At 41.9% G+C, this 15,541-nt stretch overlaps 1 protein-coding gene across 1 annotated transcript in view; it reads right to left on the minus strand.

Annotated features, from left to right (window-relative positions):
• PRPS20 (chloroplast 30S ribosomal protein S20) overlaps positions 1-8,025 on the minus strand; it is a 38,550-nt gene extending 30,525 nt beyond the window's left edge. The window contains exons 1-2 of the mRNA XM_087694673.1: positions 7,749-8,025; positions 7,440-7,627 (exon numbers count right to left, since the gene is read on the minus strand). Coding sequence (XP_087550799.1) covers positions 7,440-7,627; positions 7,749-7,905 — 345 coding nt within the window. The 5' untranslated portion in view covers positions 7,906-8,025. The remainder of the gene's footprint in view (positions 1-7,439; positions 7,628-7,748) is intronic.
• Positions 8,026-15,541: the final 7,516 nt, after the last annotated feature.

The raw sequence follows: 15,541 nt of genomic DNA on the forward strand, positions 1-15,541 counted from the left end.
AATTCAAAGGATTTGATGGTATTTCGGCAATGGAACCATGTAACTAGCCTTCCTCCTCGGATAGGGTGGTAAATCCTTGATTACAACTTAATTACAACAACAAACAATTAATGCAAATCTGAAAATACAAATTTACCTATTGATCTTGGACAATGCACATCCGATTGGCCCCAAAATTGGTGCCCCTTTCGGTATTTCTTTAGCTTTATTGAAAAAGAAGTTGATTTACAATGGGATTCTCCCTATCCCTTTCGGTATTTCAACTCCCCTTGCTGTCCGAAGTAACCAACAAGTCTTCAATCTATTTTGCTCCTTGATTCGGTCACTTAATAGACGATGGAAATGCCCCAAATTCAACGCTTGGCTAGTCCTCCACCTGAATTTAGCTGAAATTCACATTCACCCCTGTTGAATCCAAGTCTTGGAGCTTCCAATTTCTGGCACCTTCACAAGGTTGCTGCTAAACGCTAATTTCTACTGTAAATTAGTGTATAGTAGAGAAATTTGCAATTTCTCAGCCTCCAAGGGTTCAAATGCTAAGATCTTTGGAGCAAGGCTACGAAATGGCTAGGAGATGAGAGAGAAAGCTGTAGAGAGAGAAAATTCAGAGTTTTATCGGGAAGAATGACTGAAAATCAGTCAAATGCAGCTGCTCCCCTGCCACAACAGCATATAGATGCAAAGAACTAAAGAAAATCAGTCATTTACTGCTACTGCCCTATCTCAACAGCTTGTAGATGTTGACACTTGCTGTTGATTACTCTTCTCCAACCCTTGCCTGCCTCAAAAGGTCCTCCAATGGCTGCAAATCAGACCAGCAGCCTCTCCTTCCTTTCTCTTGCAAGCTGAATACACTAAAAATGCCTCTCTCCAGTCTCCAAAGACGTTTTTCAGTCTTGCATGGGCATTTTTTACAAGTGGCAACCTTCCCAAATGGTTTTTCCAGCATTAGCTATTATTAAATATTAATTTTCAGTCTTTAAATACTGAAAATTAATCTAGTAATTATTTTGGTGCTCTGAAAAATAATCTGACTGACCAATAATTAAATTGACTAGGCATCTTCCATTCCCAAGTGTCTCTGCACCATCTTTGACCATCAGATAGGCATTAGGTACCATTAGACGCCACTTCTCTAGTGTTACCAACTGACACTTATGGCCAAATGAATGACCTAGGCCAACAACTGGCACCAGATACCATCAAGTACCTGTGCAACATAACTTATGGCAACTTTTATCTTTGACATTCTGTAATTTCCTCGGATCACGAGCTCGTAAATTTACTTTAATCCCAATTGCACCTCACATATGCAACATTTACTTAACTATGTAATTAAAAATTAATCCACATGTTAAACGAGGTATCAAAAATACATGCCCTCATGACAGTTGGTGTCATCCTCTTCAACTAGGCAATAGTCCACATCCTTCTAGCGTCACTCCTACATTAGCATTTGAATACTTGGAGGTCATCTCTTCATCAGGTGTCACACTATCTACAAGCGTTTCTCTTGTTTGAGATTGGTGTGAGTTTGCTCCTCTCTCCTTCAAGTGACGGTGCACTAGTCCTTGTGGCTTCTAATATCTATATTTGGGCTATCCGAGAGGTCACCTTCATCAACCAACATCACCCCCACTGCCTGCATCTTGTGTTTGTCGTCCTGATGGCTCCTTCAACCTCTGGCGACCTCATCTCCAAGTGGCATCAACTTTAGTGGCCACTAGACCTTGCGTTTGATAGCCTGGGCCCATCCGCTCCTCACCACTTGGCATCACTCGTAGCACAGCTAGCATCAGTCATCATTCATGTGTTTGCAGATTCAAAGGCTTCTTTAGCAATCACCCTGCTCTAGGTGACACCTCATCATCCCTATGTTTGCAGACTCAGAGGCTTCTTCAACAATCTCCTTGCTCCAAGGCATCTTTCATGCTACATCACCCTTGTATCAGATACACTTCATTATTTCAATCCATCATCTTAGTCATCTGAGTTTCTCTCCTCTTCTCAGTGTTTGCCATACATACTCTCCCCGCAAACCCTACTGTCTCTCTTGTTCCTCAGTCATTTCTTGACAAGTCTAATGTTTCAATGCTGAATAATGAGCGGACAAAATTCTTAAAAGAATTCCAAGACTCTTTTCTAACTCTCTACCTAGAGAATTACCACTTAAAAGGCCAAAGGATCATTCTAATGACCTTGCGCCTGGTACTACACCTCCGAATAAGCCAACCTATAGAATAAGCAATGCCAAACAATAGGAAATAATGAATCAAATTAATGAGATGTTGGAAAAAGAGTTGATTCAGCCCAATTCATGACCCTTTTGCTCACCTGTACTCCTTGTGCAAAAAAAGAATGGCTCATGGAGAAATTATATTGATTACCGTGCGCTAAACAAAAATACCATTAAAAATAGATTCCCTATACCAAGGATTGATGATATCCTTGATCGGTTAGAGAGAAGTGCAATCATTAGCAAAATGAGCCTTAAAAGTGGGTATCATCAAATATGTATAAGGCTAGAAGATGTGCACAATATGGCTTTTAGGACCACTTTTGGATTATATGAGTTCTTAGTCATGCCATTTGGGCTTACAAATGCACCTACAACATTTAACCGCATAATGGATCGAATTTTTCAACCCTACAAGTTTTTTATTACATTCTTTGGTGACATCATAGTCTTTTCAAAGAATGAGGCAAAACATCATATGCATTTGACTATTTTCTTTAAGGAACTTAGAAAACACAATCTGCAAAAAAGAGTGAATTCTTCATATCAGAGATTCACTTCTTGGGGCATATTGTCTCAAAAGATGATGTTAGAATGGATTCTACAAAAGTGAAAGCAATATGCAACTGGTCTCATATAGAAGGCTCATATGCCACTTTGCCGAAATTGCTTCACCCCTTCATTCATTGCACAAGAAGAGAGTTCCATTTACATGGGCTGATAATGAAATTCCAGCATCAATAAGCTGAAAGAAGAGCTTGCTTTGGCTCTAGTGTTGATCATGCCGGATCTTTGAAAAGCTTCCATTGTTCAATGTGATGCATGTTGGAACAGCACTGTTGCAGTTCCAATGGAAGAAGGCCATGTTATGGATAAGAGTAGAATTTTACAGGGTGCTGAGAAAAATTTGCCGGTTTCTGAGATAGAGTTACTTGATGCAATTCATGCTCTTTCCACTTGGAAACACTAAGCTCGTAGATTTACTCTAAACCCAGTTACATCTCACATGTGCAATATTTACTTAACTATGTAATTAAAAATTAATCCACATGTTAAGTGAGGTTTCAAAAATACATGTCCTCATAACACATATGCAATGGGCCAACTTTTTATCCATGTTTCACTTTCAGATAGTGCACATGGAGGGTAAAAAGAATGTTGTGGCCAATGCATTGTCTAGGAAACCACAGGTTTCAACAATGTCTATAGCATATTATCATGAGTTAGATGAGATAAATACACAATCCAAAGGATACGGGCTTTACTAGAGTCTATGATCTGTTATCAGATGGTCGGCACCATGAGCACTATACTCTTAGAGAGGGTTTTCTTATGATGTGTGGTTAATTATGTGTTGCAAAGCAATTAAGGGCCAAGGTTATGGTTGAAAGTCCTGCACCTCCTTATGCGGGGCATCATGGGATTGATTCCTCTATGAAAGCAGTTGATACTTTTTTTTATTGGCCAACCTTGAGACATGATATAGATCACTTTGTACACACATATATTGTATGTCAAAAGGTCAAGTTCAACCAACAGAAGGCACTCAATTTGTTGCAACCATTGTCTATTCCTGATAGACCATCAGATAATATAGCCATGGATTTTATCTTTGATATTCCTAGGACACCTACAAGGAATAATGGCATTTGGACCATTATTTGCATATTAGCAAATAGGCTCATTTCATTCCATTGAGAAAAAAGATAATTACAAATCACATGGCAAGATTGTTCATGCAGAACATCTTTAAATATCATGGCATGCCACAGTCTATTGTGAGTAACAAGGATCCTTGCATTATGAGTCTCTTTTGGAGAAGCATTTTTTAGAATATGGATACCACCCTAAAATTATATTCTTTTCATCCATAAACAGATGGGCAATCTGAAGAAACAAATGCTCGTATTTTAGATCTTTTCAAATGCTATGTATCTAAGCATAAAAAGAAATGGAAATAATTTTTGACTCTTGTGGAATATGCTAATAACAACACAATGCATAATTCCATTGGGAAGGCACCATGTGAGATTGTGAAAGGGGGGAAGAAAGTTCCATTCATTTTGCATACAAAAGATAAGATCTTTGAGACAAAAAAGTATATCAAGAGTTTAGATGAAGGTTATGCTAAAGTAAAAATAGCTCTCCAAAATACTCAAGCAAAATAAAAGAAAGCAATTGATCGTCACTGTGTAGAGCTTTGGTATTTGCAAAGGGTGATTAAGTCTTGTTACACTTTGAAAAGGCCAAGTTAAAGAAAATGAAAAGTAAAGAGCATCTTTTTTCTAATCTCAGTGAGAGATATTATGGGCCTTTATAAGTGTTGCAAAGGATCGATGAGGTGATTTCCAGGTTGAAGCTACCTGATCATTAGAAGATTCACAATGCTTTTCATGTGAATCTTCTTAGATCTTTCCATAGTGATGTGTGTGACGATATCAGCGATGAGATAACAAGCATAGATTGAGGAATTAGCCTACAAGACACTTGTGTTTCTACAATTATCTTTGAAATTATTTACTAGTGCAGTGAGTATCATTTTTATAACTATCGATTTATACGGTTGTGATTTGTTGTATACTAGTGCAATAACTACTATCTTCTTTTAAAAATGTACATTTCCAGAACGTGGTGTAATAGCAGCATGCTTCGTTACATGGATACATGTATAGATAATTATACGTTGGCAATACATGGAGTTATAGCAATGTGCTTGGTTACTTGGAAATATGTATGAACAACTATACATTGATAATATATACAATAATAGCAGTATGCTTGATTGCTAGAAAACATGTATTGGTCATTTAGTATACCATGTTAAATCTTGACTACATGCAATCGGGGTCGCTTGCGATGTTTCAAGAGGGGGTTGTCACCATGATGAGAAATAAACTTAATGATTTAATTAAACTTCACGAAAATTAAAGAATTTTAATTCTAGTACTCCTAGCTCTTAGCATGGTTACCATTGTATCGGCAATGAAAGATTTGACACTAGCACATATAGTGAACAAGTATGCAAGCCATGTGGTACATGGCCAAGGCTAAAAGAACAAGGTACAATATGAAACCTTCATTAAATTGAAGGTTTATATCTTAGAATTGAGTTACATTGAAAGTCTAATAAGCGGCTCATTTGGAATACTTGAGTTATTAAGCAGACCCTAAGTTAAAGTTTCTCCCACTAAGCAACTTACTTATAATTAATGACTAAGTCATTAATTAACCCTTAGTAAAAAATGTGCTAATATTAAGAAGCAACTGGTTATTCATTTGGAAAGCTTATCTTAGCTATTTGGGACGACTTCTCTCTCATTTAAAAAAAACCAAGTTTGGAGACAGTTACTATTCTCTTTCTTGCCGTAAAAAATTGCAAATTGCAGCCATGAGATGAGTTTACAACATAAATGGAGTGTGGAGAGCAACCGATTTTTCTCCTCTTCGCATAGGGATTCCATTGGGTAACCTCATAACTCCATATACAACAAGATATGCTGTTGTTTTTTAGCTAAATATCAGAAAAACACGTTATAACAGCACTATGGGCTGAGATCCTTTCCTTTTCTTTGAGATCTCAAGCCTAGTACACTTTCTGGGCAATTTTGTCACGAAGAAAGCAACATTCTCATAGTTTCATCATGAGAAACCCCCCTTGTTTGTGAGAGGAACAGCGTGGGACTGCATGGGAACTATGCACGAGAGTTATCTCAGTAAATGCTTTGCGAAATTGGGTTCAAATGCTTGCTCTCATTTATATGGTTTGGTAAACTGAGGTGTTCATTCGTAGTTTTGAACACTCTACAACTGCTTCGAGGCCAGCAGTAAAGGTATCAAGACCATTGTGCACCCATGGATCAATTATGTCATGAGAAATCGTTGAAATACAGCCACTTATAACCAATTTTGAGCATATCTCAATAATCGAAAGAAATACCGAAAGGGGCGCCAAGCTTTGAAACCAACGAGTGTCAATGTGTAGTGCAAGAGCGCTCTAGCTTGGGAAGCGGAGTCCTTGAAGCATAGTCTCCGCAACCAAAGCACCACAATTGATGAAGTACCATATGTTTTAAGGCTCAATAAAAGTAAGCCTTTTAAGGAGATTTGCCTTACAAGGAATAGAAAAGCTATTAAGGGTATACTAAGAGAGCCCCAACTGATTGTGCATTGATAGTAGTCTTGCAAGAGACATTGCCTTGCAAGCATTTGGAAATCCATCTGTGCTACATATCTTGAGAGAGCCCCAAATGATTAACCACTACCATTAGACAACCTAGCATAACAGCAATGCCACCTTGAAGATAGGCCAGACAACTAAATAGCATTGGTTCTTCCTCCACTCACAAGTCAGCCTAAGACATCTTTCAAAATCAAAAATATGTGTTTTCTTTTACAATGGAGCATGCATTGGATCTTTAAATTCCAAGATTGGTGGAGAATCTATAATTCTATGACTAGGGCAAAAACGGAATCTGTGAACTGTTGAAAAGCAGAAAACCCTATGGTTGCCAGAACCTAATTAGATGGAACCTGCAAATTACGGGCAAACAGGCTTCTTTTTCAGCTTTACTTTAGCTACAGGACATTACCCACTCTCGATATTACTGGAATGAGAAATCCAGTAAGTTGTTGCCACCAGTACATATTCATCTCAGCACACTGAGAACCTCATTAACCCGGAAGCATGGGCTGTGGCTCTTCAATTGAAAAGGAAAATCACTCAAAACAGTAGAGAGGGTAATACAGCTAGAATTGTCCTGGAAGAAATGTGAGGAAGGTATCTACTGCTTAAAACGTTCAATACACCTAAAAGCAAATCCAGTACTAGCAACCTGATACAAACCACCTTGCTGAAGGCCTTGAGCGAAATTAAACACCATTTTGAGAAACACATGATTGACAATAAGAAATGGCAGGTAGTAATTGTTCACGTTTTGGTTTACATAGGCATTCAATTTAACAAGAAAAAGACGCGATCCTATCAGAGTTTGTAAGGTGAAAAGACAGACTAACGTACAAGAACGATTAGATTGGATAGGTAATGGTTCAAGTTAACAAGAGAAAGACACGATTCTATAAGTTTGTAAGGTAAAAGGACAGACATGACGTAGAAGAACAATTAGACTGGATAGGTAATATTAATAAAGAAAGCCTTACAATATCGCATTATTTTGGCAGGATGCAGGAAGGGACGGGCACTCACCTTCTTCATGCGTGTGTGAATCTCTGATTTGCGCGATTTGTTGTAAATACGGGCCTTCTCAGACTGGCGAGCTCTCTTTGCAGCAGAGTCGGCCTGCTTCTTCTTGCTGGCAGCGGCAGCGGCGAAACAAACTGTGAGAGAGCGCCGTCTAGTGGTGAGCGGAGAGAAGGGCCTGGAGAGCGAAGGTCCTAAAAACACATATAATCAGAAGAATGAGCAGAAAAAGGGACACAGTGCAGAAGAAACAGAAAAACGGAGAAGAAGATAATCATGCTGGAGATTAAGGTGAGAATGAAGAAGAAGACTAACCGTGAACCAGTGGCTGTCCCAGAAAGCTTCGAGCGGGCGCACAAAGAGCCCTAGCCTGCTTGCTCTGGCATGTGAGAGAGGCGCGAGTAGGCGTCCAATGATGCTGCTGCTGCGGTTGAAGAGACAGTCGAGAGAACGGAATGGAGAGCGTCGCCATTGTCCCGATTTCCGCTACCGCTGCCTTATCCTTCTCCCTTCTCTATTGCAACATGCACTCTATCTAAGCTAGCCACTCTTTCAGCGCCTCTCTCCTAATAAGGGCGTGTTGTCACACTTATTTTTTGTGAAACGAGTAGAGTGTATTATATGCTCGACACACCTAGGCTGCCGCAATGCTTCACAATGGTGTTGGGTTGGTGTTTCACACTGGTATGATGCTTTGCATGATAAGAGTCGGCAAGAGGATTTATTTCCTTGGCCCTCTTGATTATACAACCAACTAATTAAAAGGACTCAAACTATTGAATTGTTCCATAGGCTTGAAAAATGGCCCTACCCCACCTAACTTTCCATGACCTCCTTAGCTGCCCCACTCGCACCACAAATGATATGGTGCCCATTGAAAAGTGGCCACCCTCCTCTTTTCTCTCAACAACTAGCATTTGCAATTAGTCCCTTCGAAGGGTCCATCATGGTCATGCTTATGCTTCCAATGAAATGGAATGTATCCCTTCCTTGGGGACCGCTTAACACCACCATTAAGCTCTCCAATGACTAGGATTTCCCATATGTAGAGTGAGACAACACAATGGTCAACTTCAGGCCAAAGGTCCTACCCATGTACAGGACCTTGGTGATGAAATTTGTGGTGTGTGCACTATGTGGAAGGTAGGTCCAAGAGGAAGATATCATGGTCAGCATCCTTTGTGCGTGTGTGTGCGTGTGTGCGTGTGTGCGTGTGCGCACGCGCATGTGTGTGTGTGATAGATGTGTCAATTTAGGAGAAGGGAGGGAGCATGGTGGTGTGTGGGCAAGGGGAAGTGTGTTGGTTAGAAGAAGAAGGAACAATGCATCCATCGACACATCTGAGAGAGGAAAGAAGAAGAAGGGGTAGGGGCTCTCTCTCTCTCTCTCTCTCTCTCTCTCTCTCTCTCTCTCTCTCTCTCTCTCTCTCTCTCTCTCTCTCTCTCTCTCTCATATTTAAGCTATTCACTTGAAAACTTCATTTTCACAACAAAGAGAGAGAGAGAGAGAGAGAGAGAGAGAGAGTTTTGAGGAGTGATGAGCAATTGCCATGTGCACTCCCAAAACCTTCTATTAATACATATTAGAGATTAGAGATTGAGATTGAGATTGAGAAAAGGGCAACGGGGTTGTAGCTAGGATGCTTCTACTCAAACTCTAACTCAAGATCTCCCTTAAGCCCACATGGTTTGAGTGTGTGGGTGTATACATGTGTACGTGAGTTCAAACCTTGGGAGCATCCTGAAGTTGTCTTTCAAATTTCAAGTCTTCTCAAAAAAGAAAAGAAACAAAAACTTTGAGAAAAATGTGAATTCATAGTCAATCTCATGAAGACATAGACAATCAAACAAAAGCCACTTAACTGGTCTCTACGATGTGTAAGAGTAAAAAAGAAAAAAACAAAAACAAAAACTTTGAGAAAAATGTAAACTTCATGGTCAATCTCATGGAGAGATAAACAATTAAGCAAAAGCCACTTAAGTGGTCTCTATGATGTGTAAGAGTAAAAAAGATGAGTCTCCAAGAATAGGATGGTTACAAGAACACTAAGCAACCATAACACCCAATATCCCATATTGATGCCATTTTACAAAGTCAAATGCCTTTTCTATATCCACCTACACTATGAGTACATTGGATCATGCATATTCAACATATGCAATACCAATACTCACATTGGCAATCTTATCATTAACTTATCTTTTAGGCGAGCACGATGAACCATTATCTAGCAACCTTTTGATTTGATTGGCAGTATCTCAATGACCAATTTGTAAATCATTTATGTCAACCTTAGTGGCTGCAATCAAATAATTATTCCTAAAGTTTCTTTTTGGGAAATAGTTTAGCTAAACCCTCTTTTCATGATGCAAGGATGAGATCATATGTCCATGCCTTATTAATTCCATGTAGATGTACAATATGGAAAGGAGTGATGAAGATAAGTTGTGTGTCCAAACATCAAGGGCCTTGTGTGCTTCGAATCGAGCATTGAAGTAGGGTTTTCCTCGAACCGGTGCTTGAGCGCTTGCACGCTTTGAATCGAGCATTGAAGTAGGGTTTTCCCTGAACCATTGTTTGACAATACTACCAAAGGATTAGCTAGTGTAACCATTCCATATGAGATAATTGACTCATGATGATTAATTAGTCATGACATTCATTCTATTCATCGTGAAAAATATGATATTTCCACCTGATAACTGTTAACCCTCGAACGAACAAAGGTGGAAAATCCGGAAAAGCTGAAGTAGAAGACAAAGGCCAAGGCAAAGTGAAATGTAAGACGAAGGCGTGCCAAGAAAAATGTAGAAACACAAGAAGCGCAGAAAAGTCCTAAATAAGAGAAAAAGGCGCACAAGGAAAAGCGCAAGTCAATACTTTTGTAAAAGAGCGCAAGCGCGTTATAATTTAATTTAAGGAGCGCCGGGCTCTCACCCGTGCAACTTGTAAATGTAGATGGGCGGTGGAAAAGAAGCTAGGAAGATAAAAGGACAATGGGAAAAATGGCCTAGGCCACAGCCGGCCATGTGAAAAGGGGATAAGGGGATGACCGCCCAAAAGGGATTTAGGATTTTGTATATAAAGTTGAAAAGTGAATGAGAAGCTCATTCTTGTGTGTGGCCAAAAGTGGCTCTCCTCTTCTTATTCTTCTTCCTCCTCTTCTTCTTGCTTGCTTGAAGCTTGCACTTGGATCGTGGAGCTACCGGAGTGCGCGGGAGAGGAGGTAACTCAATTGGCATGGAGGTAAGCTCACTACACCCGTAGATATGGATGGCACGTTGGCTATGTGAGAGGTAGTCATTAGTGCTTGGCTTGGAACGCTTGAAACAATAAGTGGTCCGTGGGTCTTGGCGGTTGAGCAAAATCTCCCACATTTTTGTTCCATTGCCAAGACCAACAGATTCAAGTCTTGAGCGCTTGTGCGCTTCGAATCGAGCATTGAAGTAGGGTTTTCCCCGAACCAGTGCTTGAGGTAGATAGGTAGGAAGCGAGGGATTTGAAAAGGTCTTCGATCTCCTTAGCAAGTAGGTTTTCGTTGTTTTGGACTTGGGAAAGTATGATGGAGTAGTGTAGCTATTTTCCTTATGATTTTTTCTTGCATTTAGAAAGGATAGGAGCAAAACATTGGAGCAAATAGTAGGGTTTTATGTTGCTGTATAACATATTGAAATAGAAAAAATAAGGGCAAAAAATGAAATTTTGGGTTAAATGTTGGTGAAGGGAGTAAGACTCGGGTGAGTGCAGGCCTGGGCAGGGTGATAAGGGGCCAAGAGTGGCAAGAAAAGCCACATTATGCATTGCAGGGTTTCAAGAGAGCAGGAGAGAGGAGAAAGCTTTGTTGAGTGGATCCACTTCAATCTAGCCATCCAAGAGTTATTTGCCTAGCCCAGGTAATTCCATACCTTCCACTGCATGAGTAGGTTGGATCTGGAGCTGCTTGACCAGTAGGAAGGTCTCCATCTCTCGGCGCGACGAATTTTTTGAAATCCGGTAAAAAAACGCGCTGCACTCTGCTCGTCCGAGTGATGGTGATTCTGGGCCGAGTTCCAAAATCGACCCTCCGACCGCTCGGCCACTCGGCCCTTGGACCATCCAGCTCACCACACTACTTGGACGCCTTTCACTCGGCCCGTCCAAGTGAAGCATTCGAACCAACTTTGAAATTCGGCCCTCGGCCCTGCCGACTCGGCCGACTTGACTCGGCCCACCTGACTCAGCCCTCGGACGCGGGCCGAATCAAGCATTCGATCCCTGCAATTCGGACCTGTTGGGGCGAATTTGGATTTTTTCAAATTTTAACATGTAGACCCTGAAACTGATCGAGAGACCATATAGAGTCGAGACCATATCATAGATCGATCACTAGGCTAAAATCTAGAGCAAGTAGTTCAAAATTTGGCTATGAAGGGTCCTCCAAATCGCGCATGGCATTTAGCGTAACAGCCCTACAGGCCAGGGGGGACTGTCCCCCCTCCCCCTAGACCTCCCCCAAGTAGGTTGGAGAGAAAACACGCGCCATGACAGGTCCTCCAAATTGGACCCTAGTATAGTGATGGCTCTACACGAGCATGAATTCTCGCTTGCAAAAGAGCAACCAAAAGCCCATACCTGAACAGAGACAAATAGAGACCCTAGGACCTCAATGGGCCAATCTAGCCAACAAGGGCAAAAAGGCCACACTGCAAAAACATGTACGTGTTGCATTCGGACTGCATCTGGTCAAAGCTGAAAGCAACAACATCAAGCTACAACAGCGAGGATGACTAGATATTACAGTCCTAACGATATATGCACCTTGAATAGCATTGCACACGCGATCCAAGACATCAGTGGAGACTCCACATCTGGTTGTGCAATTGGGAACTCAAGGGCATTTGTTAAAAGGCTTAAATTTATGAGCCAAGACCCTGAAGATGAAGACATAGTACCCCCTGCTTATCTTAGGGTCAAACTCACCGCGAAAAGAGAGCACACTATCGATGCTCTGATTGATAAAGGAGCAAATTTTAATATCTTGACCTATGAAGCATGGACCCTACTAAGCCAACTAGAGCTTACATCGACTAATGCAACTCTTAGCCCCTACAGGGGACACCCACAAGCACTGATAGGAAAGTACAAAATTCCTACGACAATTGAAACTGAAAGCTTGCCTATCCTATTTCATGTTCCTCCAAAGAGTGCTAATTGCGAGACGGAAACCCTCCTAGGAAGACCCTTCAAAAGGGCGACCAACTGTGAGACCGACTATGTAGCACAGAGGATACACCTGACACTACCGGGAGTGAGGATAGTCACAACCTTTAGCAAGGGTGACCGCATCAAACCTCAAGGGAAAGGCAAGGAAGGTGCTGACATAACAATCGAGCCTACTAACAAGAGCAAGGACTTGTTGGAAGAGTTGATACAAGCACAAGTCGAACAACAAGAACCAGTGAGTGAGGCCATGCCTGAAACAAGAAGGTCAAGAGACAATGCCAAGGACGGGCTTTGGACTTACAAATATCGTAGAAGACCCCAAAAGAAGCCCAAGCCTTACAGACGAAGGCATCGATGGAGGGTCAGCACAATGCCATGATGGATATCCAAAGCGTTGCTACGTGCTCAAGGGTATTACGCAGGTAACTGATGGATTTGGGTGCCAAAACCCCCTGTTAAACCTCCTTTGTCGACTGAAGGACAGATCGTATCAAGAGTAAAGAAGCGTAGGAGGAGATCTAAACGAAAAACCGAGTCTCAAGTCAACAACAGTGGAGTGACCGAGCCCCTCACGGTCGAAATCAAGAAACCAAATGGGACCAATTGGAGGGTAGATCTTTAGCCTAGCGTGCTTGACAAGCTGATATCATATGTAATCATTGAGGATACGCAAATGCCACTAGTGCCCAAGGAGCCTTTGATTCCCCAAGAGGATAGCAGGCATCATAGGCACAACATTGCTCATGGCAAGGCTAAATGCGTAATAAAGCAAATGGTAAAATCATCTAACAGTCACGATCAAATCTTCCAACCAGTGTCGGAGCCACTTAAGACTCCCAAGTCTCCTACACCCTCTTTCCCTAAACAAACACAGGAAGCACAACAATAGTCATCAAGTGCAGCTGCTCGATCCCAATCTCTATCTCCATCTAAGCTTCCAAATGTCCAAGAGGTGGGACATGACACTATCCGTAGCTCTTGGCCCAAGGATATGCCTGTGCACCCTCATGTGACTAGATCACTCATGCTCGATCTACACATGTGAATGCTCAAAGGGAAACAAAGGACACGGCCACTTCCGATCACCCTAGGGACTTGACATCACAATCCACCAAGATTAGCCAGCCCACTAGACTAGCCACTACCACTTCCAATCAGGGATCATAGCAGCCACAACCCTTGGCCATGACAACGACCCTTGCGGAACGTGTCCTTAGCAGTTCACCTGCGGGGAGGTGTCGCAACCAGTATCCTTGACAACTTCAGCACTTCCAAAGCACCTAAAGCTAAGGCTTGAGGAGAAACCTCTCAAAGGTGTGGCCAAGGAGATGGCACATCTGACCAATCAACCTAGCAAGGTTGTCCAATAGGGTGCAGCTACATCCCAAGACGACACACCAGAGAAGGGGAAAGTTGAGGCCCAACCAAGCACATCAACGGCTGTCCTAGTTCAGGGTCCTGAGTCATTAAGTTATGCACCTTCACTGACCAAGAAAAAGAGGAGAAAATAACGAAAACAACAGCAGTTACAGGTGGTTGTGGAGCCCAAGAACATTGAGACCAAGAGCGTTGGAGAGCTGAGGAATAAAGCATCGAATCCATCCACCAATGAACCCATTGATGTCTCTCCTAATAGCGGTGAAACCTCAGACACATCCGTGTGCTCTGAAAAATCAAAGCAGCTGTTACCATCAACGGTTGCTTGCAACACTCAATCCACTGACAACAGAACTCGCATTGACCAATCAAGAGTGGATACAACACTGTCACAACATGGTGACAAATTTATGCCAGTCACATCCAAGGAGAACCATGACACAATAACAAAGCCTCAGGAGAAACATGGAAATCCCAAGAGCATAAGCAATCCTAGCGTTGACCAATCTTGCTCATCTAGGCCTGAGCCGCCTGCTATGCTAAAGTCTAGGCAAACTCCTAGAACCTTGCATGAGATAGCAACCGAGCAAGCCCTCGTTGAACATAGAAGTGTCGCATATGCTTAATTGAGTTGGATACTAAGCTCAAAGTGTTTGCACGTGTCTATGTCCTGGTAGACATGGGCATATTTCCTAAAGAGCAGCTTGAAGAATACTTGCCATTTCCCCCATCCTGGGAAGAGCAAGAACATCTTGATGAGCACTATGATAGGCTCCTACATGAACGCATGCGACTCACCTCTGACGAGGAAGCCGACGAACTATGCTTAACTGTAACATTCAATTATGTGCTCTGCCAACCAAATCTCTTAGAGATAGAGCAACTGAAGTGACAATCAGAGGGTCGAAGTCAATTTGAAAAACATTGGTTTGAAAACCATGTTGCAATGGCCAAACTAGGAGCCCAGATTATAACAGTCTCAGAGGAGCGATTGGCCAAATGGCGGTCTCAAAGAGACCCAACCTATGTGGCACCAACTTCCTTTCGAGTGCTGACTGCCATTCGGGGTACGGACTTAGCTGAAACTAGCCAAGAGAACTCTCTATCTGATAAGGTTCTCACCGAGGAGGAGTCACATGTTGCCAGTAGACTCGGACAAGGTTCCATACTACTCGATGTTGTAAAATATCTATCGATATTGAGTAAGCTACCATGAGTACTAGATGCGTGTGCCACACTCTAGTACAATCCGGAGTTCTACAATTGGCTTTTATCCTCGTGAAGTGACATGGATTCGTAAATATGTACATAAATAAACAATGAATTTTGTGACCCTGTGTAGACAATATCAACACACACAAGCAATGATAGTCAAGTGCAAGGAGAAGAGTTAGGTTTGATAGGCTAAGCTCCTCATGTCCTCCTCTCACCACACATTTAGAAGTCGTGTGACCATTCCTGCCTCCAATTGGAGGGCATGCAACCCTCATTATCTCCATCGAAGCCTTGACCAACATCTCTGATGGTGT

The sequence above is a fragment of the Lygodium microphyllum genome, chromosome 15 (genome assembly GCF_053477565.2).
Source record: "Lygodium microphyllum isolate KBCC chromosome 15, Lygodium_microphyllum_v1.1.10, whole genome shotgun sequence".
In the NCBI taxonomy this organism is placed as follows: Eukaryota; Viridiplantae; Streptophyta; class Polypodiopsida; order Schizaeales; family Lygodiaceae; genus Lygodium; species Lygodium microphyllum.